The 9,248-nt window shown below is 51.8% G+C and overlaps 1 protein-coding gene across 3 annotated transcripts in view; it reads left to right on the forward strand.

The window, feature by feature from the left end:
- Nucleotides 1–8,631, forward strand: part of SIN3A (SIN3 transcription regulator family member A) — a 29,871-nt gene extending 21,240 nt beyond the window's left edge. For all 3 annotated transcript variants that reach the window (XM_082769061.1, XM_082769063.1, XM_082769062.1), the window contains exons 15-21: nt 338–911; nt 1,331–1,500; nt 2,873–3,046; nt 3,984–4,076; nt 4,401–4,495; nt 4,990–5,197; nt 7,245–8,631. In XM_082769061.1, coding sequence (XP_082625187.1) covers nt 338–911; nt 1,331–1,500; nt 2,873–3,046; nt 3,984–4,076; nt 4,401–4,495; nt 4,990–5,197; nt 7,245–7,475 — 1,545 coding nt within the window. In that variant the 3' untranslated portion in view covers nt 7,476–8,631. The remainder of the gene's footprint in view (nt 1–337; nt 912–1,330; nt 1,501–2,872; nt 3,047–3,983; nt 4,077–4,400; nt 4,496–4,989; nt 5,198–7,244) is intronic.
- Nucleotides 8,632–9,248: the final 617 nt, after the last annotated feature.

Here is a 9,248-nt window from a genome sequence, read left to right on the forward strand (position 1 = left end):
AGGTTGGAGAAGCGGGATGCTCACCTGGAAAGGGGCTGCGCTCTGTGTTTGGATACGTGGAGATGTTTGTGTTTGGGGGAGGGTTTGTTAATGCTGTCGGCAGCAGGTGGACTCTGGTTCTGGACAGAAACGGGATGGGAAATGTGCATAAACAGGAGAAATGTTTACGAACTTGTGGCATCTGTTGCAAAGAACCTCCTGCTTCGAGTGGGCGGCAGGTCTGGTCGCTTCCTCCCTTCCAAGGGGGTGCAGCAGTGCTGGGAGAGCTTCCTGAGAGGTTGGTGGGCAGGGAGAGGTGTTCGTGGGACTAACTGTGCCCTGTGTTTCTCGTTTGTAGAGGCAAGAGCAGGCCTCGGAAGACAACGCCGGCGTACCCACAGGCCCGCACCTATCGTTAGCCTACGAAGACAAGCAGATCCTGGAGGACGCCGCCTCGCTCATCATCCACCACGTGAAGCGGCAGACGGGCATCCAGAAAGAGGACAAGTACAAAATCAAGCAGATTATGTACCACTTCATTCCAGACCTGCTATTCGCTCAGCGAGGTGAACTCTCCGACGTGGAGGAGGAGGAAGAGGAAGAAATGGACGTGGACGAAGCTACTGGAGCTGCGAAAAAGCACAACGGTGTTGGGGGCAGCCCGCCCAAAACCAAGCTGATGTTCAACAACACAACGGCCCAGAAGCTGCGGGGCATGGATGAGGTCTACAACCTCTTCTACGTGAACAGCAACTGGTACATTTTCATGCGGCTGCATCAGATCCTGTGCTTGCGGCTGCTGAGGATCTGCACCCAGGCCGAGCGGCAGATCGAAGAGGAGACGCGGGAAAGGGAGTGGGAGAGGGAAGTGCTGGGCATAAAGCGAGACAAGAGTGACAGCCCTGCCATCCAGCTGCGGCTGAAGGAGCCCAGTGAGTGTCCTGGGGTGTGAGGTTGGGGTTGGCTTCCCTTTGTAGCCTGTTGGCAGCACTTGCTTGGTGTCTTCAGGCAGTGGTGATGCTTGAAGACATCTCATTTCTGCTATCATGGGGCAGCAGGGAGTTGAGGGAGGAGAAGGGAAGGTGTGGGGCAGCTGGGATTTGTAGCAGAACAGTAATACACAGCAGCTGTTCCATGCCAGCTTTCATTTTACACCGGTGTGTCTTCAACACCCTTGAGTTCCCTGATCAAAAGCTGTCTGTAAAGGGAAATTCCAGCAGCTCTCCAGCTGAAGCGGGCAGAGCGGTCTGAGGACCAAAACCCTCGGCCCATTTGCTCCTAGCAGCAGGGCTGTTGGTGGGAAGGACCCTTCCTGGGGGCCGCGTGTTCATCCCCTGCTCTCTCGGTGCAGTGGACATCGACGTGGAGGATTACTACCCGGCCTTCCTGGACATGGTGCGCAATCTGCTGGACGGGAACATGGACTCGTCGCAGTACGAGGACTCCCTGCGCGAGATGTTCACCATCCACGCCTACATCGCCTTCACCATGGACAAGCTGATTCAGAGCATCGTTCGACAGGTGACTGCCCGCGAGGGCTGGGGGGCGGCTGGGGGCTGCCTGAAGCGTGTGTGCGTGTGGTGCTGCTTGCCTAAAACCACCAGGTCACAAGTAAGCAGCAGAACTGTGGCTATTTTTTAACCCAGCTCAGAGGCTGATGTAAGGAGAGGTGATGAAAGGTAACTCCTGGTGTATTTAAATCATGGAGATGAGCTTTTGTGTGCGTGTGGAGTTCTCCCTTTGTTTTCCAGGAGCTTTAGTGATATCAGTATTCAACTTCAAAGTATTTCCTGAGCTAATCGTGCTTTGAAAAAGAATTAAATAACGTTTCAATAATTTTTTTCAGTGTTGTAGGAGCAGTGCATGCCTTTTCTAAAAAGCTTTGTCTCTTTTATCTGGCTGTTTGAGTAGCTCAGTGTGGTGGATAAACTCCAGTCCTTTTGTTGGGCATATAGGAAGAATGTGCGACCAAGGGAAAAATTCTTGGTGTGCCTTTTTGTAGTGGAAAGAACAAAACCAGATGCAAGAGGCTGGACGTGGAATTGCTGGAGAGGCCTTTACTCTTCCAGGAGAATAGAGCAGCTTTTCAGAAGTTCTTTATTTCAGCCCAGAGATTCACTGAATTGAAAAGACAGTTGAGCGACTTCATATTTTAAACTCGTACAAAATAAGGATTCCATCTGAAATCTCCCACTCCTCTCCTCGGAGGCAGAAGCAAACCCTTGCTGTGGACAGCCCCACGGGGCACCAGTCCTTTCCACCCTGCTGCTGATCGGTGTTCCCTGCCCGTAGCTTTTTCCTCTGAGCAGTTACAATTTGCCAGCCACGTGTTTTTGTTTTTGTTTTTGTTTTTGTTTTTTATAAAGACAGTGGTGGTGTTTTTACATTGCCACAGAGATCATCTGCAACTGGAAGAAGTTACTAAAATGTAGCCTTAAACTCATGCACTTTCAGCCTTTTTTTCCCCCTATTTTTTAATTCAAGGGCTGAAACACCTGGTTATGTCTTTGTTTCTTTCTGTTCTATGCTGATGGGCATGCAGCAGACTCCAGTGAGCTCCTCATCCACGGTAACTTTTATTTTTAAAACCCATAACGCAGGCAAGTGAAGATGCACGTTCAGCCGTGCATGCTGCTTTTCTTTAAAGTCAAAACCTGCTGGGTGCCACTTACACAAGGAGGGGTTTAGAGGCTTTCTTACTTTTCCAGCTGGCTTCTGTGCTCGGGGTTTTGGTAGGTCATCCAGGTTCTGCATGTTACAGCAAGTTCTCCCGAGTGCCTTAGGCGAAGAGAAATACCTTTTACAAACGGAGGCCCCAACCACAAAGGCTATTTCTTCTTTTCTGGCTTTTTTTTGCTCACGAACACCTTCCCCGTGTTCCTCCTTTTCGCAGCTCCAGCACATAGTGAGCGACGAGATCTGTGTGCAGGTCACGGACCTCTACCTGTCGGAGAACAGCAACGGAGCCACGGGAGGCCTTCTCGCCTCGCAGTCCTCTCGTACCCTTCTGGAGGCCACCTACCAGCGCAGAGCTGAGCAGCTCATGTCAGAGGAGAACTGCTTCAAGGTAAGGCTGGGCTGTGAGCCTCGGCGTAAAAGCACCAAGCAGTGAAGGGGATGCTTTGTAAGAAGCTGCTGGTCCTTTGAAAACAGAGCATTGTCTAAGCACCACAGTGTCCTAGGCTTTCTGTAGCTCTGAAACTTGAAATGAACGTTTTGGTGGTGTGTTCCCAAGCTTTTGGTGCCCAGAAGCAGCTCTTTGGTGACATTTCCAGTGTGCTTGCAGCTGATCTTACTGCTGCTCTGTGGCAGAACCTGCCATCAGTCCGGGCAGGCAGAGTGGAATGGCACATGGGGTGTTAATGCTTCGGCAAGGGCCCCTCAGAAATGGGCCTTTGAGAAGGAGCACGTTTCTGGGACCAGCAGTGAACACCCCGTGTGCTTCACAGCGTCTTCAGATTGTATCGTGCTGGCTGATTTGCTGTCACCGGTTTTAATTTGTTAGCTCAGACCTTCCCATTTGTCTTGTCTCAACCTTTGCAGACCGCGGAGAGATCTGCTAGGACTGACTGGGCATTAAATCATTGCTGACTCTGTGCGTTGCTGAATAAAGCTGGGGCACGGTGCTAATCAAATCCATCCTGCTTCACCCAAGATGCAGGAAGCGGTCAGGCCCTTTTTGAGCTAGTAAAATACTTGGGAGAAAAGCCCGTGTGTATAATCTCTCTTCCCTTGCCCTCAGAATTAAGCTGGGGGCTCAAGAAGGACCCGTACCCCTCCAAAATCAACCCAAAAAGATTTATTACAAAGCTTTAATCATGTTCCTCAAAGACTGTGCAATTTGCCAGTGTTTTCCCTTGCTGTCGGCAATGCAGGAAGCGCAGCTTTTTGCCTTACAATATGCAAACTTGCTTCATTCTTCCTTTGCCCCGGTGAGAAGTGGAGGACTTTTTTTTTCCTGTTTGAAACCTCCTACTGAATCCCTTCTGCCTTTTGCTTTGTAGCTGATGTTCATTCAGAGCAGAGGCCAAGTTCAGTTAACCATTGAGCTGCTGGACACGGAAGAGGAGAACTCGGATGACCCAGTAGAAGCAGAGGTAAGAGCAGCTCGTCCAGGGAGCTGATTGTGGCAGTCAGAGGTGTGCCGGACAAGGGTGTCCGGCTGACTTGTTGTGGTCTGCTAGCAGAAGGTAGAGATGTCAAAACCCTGTAGAGTTTTAGTTGGTGTGAGCAGGCAAATCCCTCTTGGTTTGTTTTGTATTCGAGGAGCCTTAAAACCATGTAGAGAAGCCTTTGGGGGGTCGACATGCAAGGAACCTTCCAAGATGTTTGTCCGTGTAGCTTCCAGCTTACCCTCCTCAGCCACCCCACGCTGTCTGGTGGGTGTGCCGCGGCTGACCTTGTTGTGTGCTCGCTTCCAGCGCTGGTCGGACTACGTGGAGCGGTACGTCAACTCCGATTCTACCTCCCCCGAGCTCCGGGAGCACCTGGCCCAGAAACCCGTCTTCCTGCCGAGGTGAGTGGCCCAGGGGCCCTGCCTGCTGCGTGTCTGGCCGGGAAAAGCAGAGCGCCGTGCTCTCGCGGTGCGGTCTCGCCTCTGTTTTAATGCCCCTACAGCAGCCGTGACCCTGGCAGCGTGGCGCAGAGGCACTGTGCTGCTGCTCGTCCTCAAAGCCTGTGGGTCCACCCCAGGCTCCTGCTCTCCAGTGACTGAGAGGGCTGGGGACTCGCCAGCCTGCTTGGTGGCAGTCCCGCCTCGGCTCCTGGGACCCCTCCAGCTAAAACCAGTGGGTGCCACCTCAGGGCTGTTTGTGAGCAGGGAGCTGAGCACGCTGTAGCTGTGGTTTCAGCAAGACAGAAACCCAGTGACCTGTCGCAGGGATCTGAGCCTGAAGGAACTTAATCTGAGCTCGGGTTCTTGACGGGCCAGCACAGATCTACCAGCTCCCCCCGGCCTTAGCAGCACTGGAGGGTGAGCACTAATCCCAAGAGGGGTTCTCTGGTTTGCAGGAATCTGAGGCGGATCCGTAAGTGTCAGCGTGGTCGGGAGCAGCAGGAGAAGGAAGGGAAGGAGGGAAACAGTAAGAAGTCCATGGAGAACGTGGAGAGCTTGGACAAGCTGGAGTGTAAATTCAAACTGAACTCCTATAAGATGGTGTACGTGATCAAATCGGAGGATTACATGTACAGGAGGACCGCTCTGCTGCGAGCTCAGCAGGTAGGAGGGGGCGGAAGACCTGGGGCGGGCAGCTGGTGTTTCCCGGTACCTCTTGCTCCCAAAGTCAGGTGGGGAGAGTCAGATGAAATGTCCTCGGGGTCCCAGTCGGAAACGTTCAGCAATCTTTGTGCTGCCGGGAGGATGGTGTGCTATTACATCCTCCCGAGACACTAAAGATCTTCTGAACGTTCCTAAGATGTAATCTTGTCTTCTGCCTTTTGCCCTCACCATCCTCCCACCTCTCCTCCCTTTTCTCCAGAGAGCTTTGTTACGGTAGGGCAGTGGTTTTGGCTGTTAGCTCTCAGATTTCTTCCAGGAGGCATTTCCCCTGGGCAGCAGTCCCCCTGCTTTAGGGAAGACCCGTCCTCTGCATGCTGTTGTGGTGGCTTCTGAGACCGTGTGCTCTTCCAGGGCTTCCCCAGAGAGGAATCGATCAGGGTGCAGAGCATCAAACGCCTTCTGCCCCAGTGCATCCCCCTGGGCACCATCTCTCGGCCTTTCCTGTCCCCACAGTCACTGGGAGCGGGAGCCCTCAGGTCGCTCCGCACGGCAGAGCCCCGCAGACACGCGGCAGCAGGTCCACCGTGCTGCTTTTGTGGCAAGGATGGGCACAGGGAGGTCCCGGCTGCAGGAAATCCCCAGGGGTGCCCTTCCAGGGCTTCAAAGTCCTGGTCCCAAGGAACAATTTGGGTGGAGAAAAGTGATTTGGTGCTCAGAATTCCCTGACACTTTTGTCGTCCCTTGGGAATATTCCTTTCCAAAGGAGAAAAATGGGGAGCTTTAGCAGCGAGCTCCAGTTCCAGCATGGCTATTTAGTCTTGGAGTTTAAAGTACTTCACTTGAATTTCATTATAATCCACAGAAAACAAAATGTTAAGCAGAATCCCGTTGCTTAGAATGTCAAAGAAAGCAAAAAATGCCAGATCCCGGCAAAAGTTGCTGGCTTAAGCAGCCAGAAGCAGAGGTGCCTGAGAGGCTGTCAGCAGTAGTCTCTTCTGTAGCTGCAGAAGTTTGTTTTCAGTTTATTAATTTATTTTTTTTCTGAGCAAAGTACTGACCACTGAGAAAATTCACTAGGAGATGAGGGAGTGGGAGAGGTGTGCGCTGCTTCCTGCCCGGTAAATCATCCCTCCGCAGCTCGGCTGGTCATTTAGTTAGACTTACAAAACAGCTGCTCTCACCCATTTCTTGCTGATGTAATACAAGTAATGGTTTTATTTAGTTCTTTGTAGTTTTGGTAATCTTGTATCCACATCAGATAAGAGTTCCGTTTCAGTAGTGAGTCTTCAAAACAGCGCTGTTGAGGATTTTTATCTATCCCATTCAATTTGCCCAAAGTTTGAGAAGTTCTCTCTCAAGATGCTATGTACCATCACAGAGAATCCCAACATGAGTCAAATTCATAAACTTTTAAGAATATGACATGAAGCAAAGCCTCCCAGAGGACTGCTGAAGGAGCTGTAGAAGCTACGTGTTAGCTACGAACTTGTTGGCCTTAATGGTTAACACTCAGAGAGGGGCAGTCCTTCGGGAGGAGAAGGAAAATAATAAAATACATCAGTTTTAATCTTGAGGGTTTCATTATATTTACTGGTTTAAATTACGATCGTAGTCACGGTTTTTAAGCCAGGGTTTTAAACCATCTGTCCTGGATTTGACATTCCCTAAACAGATGCTGTGACTCAAAAACACGCGCACTTCTTCCTAGCGTGCTGCTTTTGTTAAGCCAGCGCCTCTCAAGCGTTCTTCATTTTCCGTAGCAATCGTGTTGCCAGCACGTACAATGCCTGTTGAGCTGGCCCATGGCGTGCAGGGCTCTGCTTCTCCCAGCCTCTGCTTGTGTGTTTGCTGCTGGGGGGGCGACGGGGGCAGCATCTTCATCTTCCCCTGCCGTTAGCAAGGGTCGGTGTCTGTGTTCCCAACTCCCTCGGGCGCTGCACCCCGTGGTTGTGTTGACTCGCAGCCTGGTTCCTCTGCCAAGAGCTGTGTTATGCTGCAGCCCGAGGGCTGGAGCCGCCTCCTCGTAACACCTCTTCTGTTTCTGCAGTCCCACGAACGAGTGAGCAAGCGGCTGCACCAGCGGTTCCAGGCCTGGGTGGACAAATGGACCAAGGAGCACGTCACCCGCGAGATGGCAGCCGAGACGAGCAAGTGGCTCATGGGCGAAGGGTTGGAGGGCTTGGTGCCCTGCACCACCTCCTGTGACACAGAGACCCTGCACTTTGTGAGCATTAACAAGTACCGTGTCAAATACGGCACGATATTCAAGACACCGTAAACGCCCTGGGCCAGGGAAGCTCCCGGGAGATGTGTGTGTGTGCGTGCGCATCAAGGAAACGAGGAAGATGCCTTTCTCCCCTCACTGTGTATCTCCGTAACATGGCCACCTGACTAGTGCGTGGCTCGTACAAGCTGTCACCAGCGGGATTTCTCTGTAGGATCGTGGCTCTCCACCAGCGCCTGCTGGGACCCCTGGCCGCCGGCCCCTTGACTTCAGCATGCGCCCCGGAGGGACGGACCCTCCTCTGAGCCGAGCGGTCCCAGAGAGACACAACGAGCTCGTACGCACCAGCAGCGGTGGGGCTTAACTCCCCGGCGGCCTGAGCGGCGAGGGAAGAGAAGCGGAGGAGGCTCTGCACCACCCTGACGCCTCGGTGGTCTTCAGATTTCCTTGCCTGGATGTGTCCCGAAGCCCAGAGGTGCCCGTCGCGGACTGGATTCTCCTCGGCAAGCAGGCTGGGCTCCCGCGGGGGGTCCCCGGGCACTCCGGCCTCACGGAACGGCCCCTCGGTCCCTCTCACTTGGCTCTCTCCTCCCTCCCATGCTGGACTCAACCAGTGCAGATCGGTCTGTCCTTTCTAGTGCCAGTGGAACTGTTTTTTGTACCTGCTTGTTTACTAGTCTCTCCTAGTGCCATGCACCAGCTTTTCACACACATGTACGTACACACACACAACAGAGAACAACACAATTTTAACATGTTCCCCTCCTTTTTTGTAAATAAATGTACAAATTGTCAATTTTTGTTTTTTTTTTTCTTTTTTTTTTTTTATTAAAGGAAGTATGCTTGATGTGCTAGCATAACTGTACTAGCTTCTTGTGTACCATAGTACCAGGTGGCTTGAGAATTAGTACCGACAGACAGACCTACGAAGACATTTATTACACTTTTTACCAAAGGGAGTTATCATTGTAGTGCTTTTGTGTGGAAACTTTTTTCTCCTTTTTTTGTAAATAAAAACGATGTCTTTGTTCTTACTGGAGGAAGACGCTCGCTCACCCGCAGCCCTGTCCCTGGCCTGAAAGGCGCCGTGCAGCGTGCGCTTGGGGTGGGGAAGAGGGGGCACATCCAACCGCTTGGCGATCGGCTCCACAATCCCAGAGGAGGAAGCAGAAGCAGCGCGTGTGTTTTGCGGTTAATGCAACCAAGGTATGAGCAGTCTGTTGAGATATATAAATATATATTATATAACTTTTAGTTTATTTATTTATTTATTTTTTTCTCCCGGTGGATAATTTTTATCCACTTAAGTCTTCCAGCTCCAAGGACCTTCAATTTTGGGAAGCGTTGCTGAGCTACATAGCTGGGGTTGATTGTGCTGGTGTATTTTTCCCTCTCAGTATTGAAGAAAACATCCTAAGTACCAAAACAGCCTTTGACAGAGCTGCTCCGTGTGTGCATTTGTGTACACATGCAAGAGAAGGACAAGGGGTGGAGTGGGTGTCAGTGCATTTCACTAGTGAAATGCACGTATGGGAGGAAAGATTTTGCTTTTAAAACAAAGTTGGCATGGACTTTGTAAGCCACACCAGACAACTGCACTATCTATCCACCTCACAGGAGGCAGTTCTCCTTACACAAACCAGGCTCTAAGCACACTAGATTTGCCCCTTGTGTTTTGGCGCGGGGTTTTGCTGCTGCTTCAACCTCTGCCAGGGCTTTTTGGAGCGGGTGGGCAGAGCTGGGGCAGCGGCTGTGTGCCAAGAGGGGGGCAGCCCTGGGGGCACCCTTGGGGGCTGCAGAAGGCTGATCTGGCAGGAGCCACCTGTG

The sequence above is a fragment of the Aythya marila genome, assembly GCF_965140915.1.
Source record: "Aythya marila genome assembly, chromosome: 11".
Lineage (NCBI taxonomy): Eukaryota > Metazoa > Chordata > Aves > Anseriformes > Anatidae > Aythya > Aythya marila.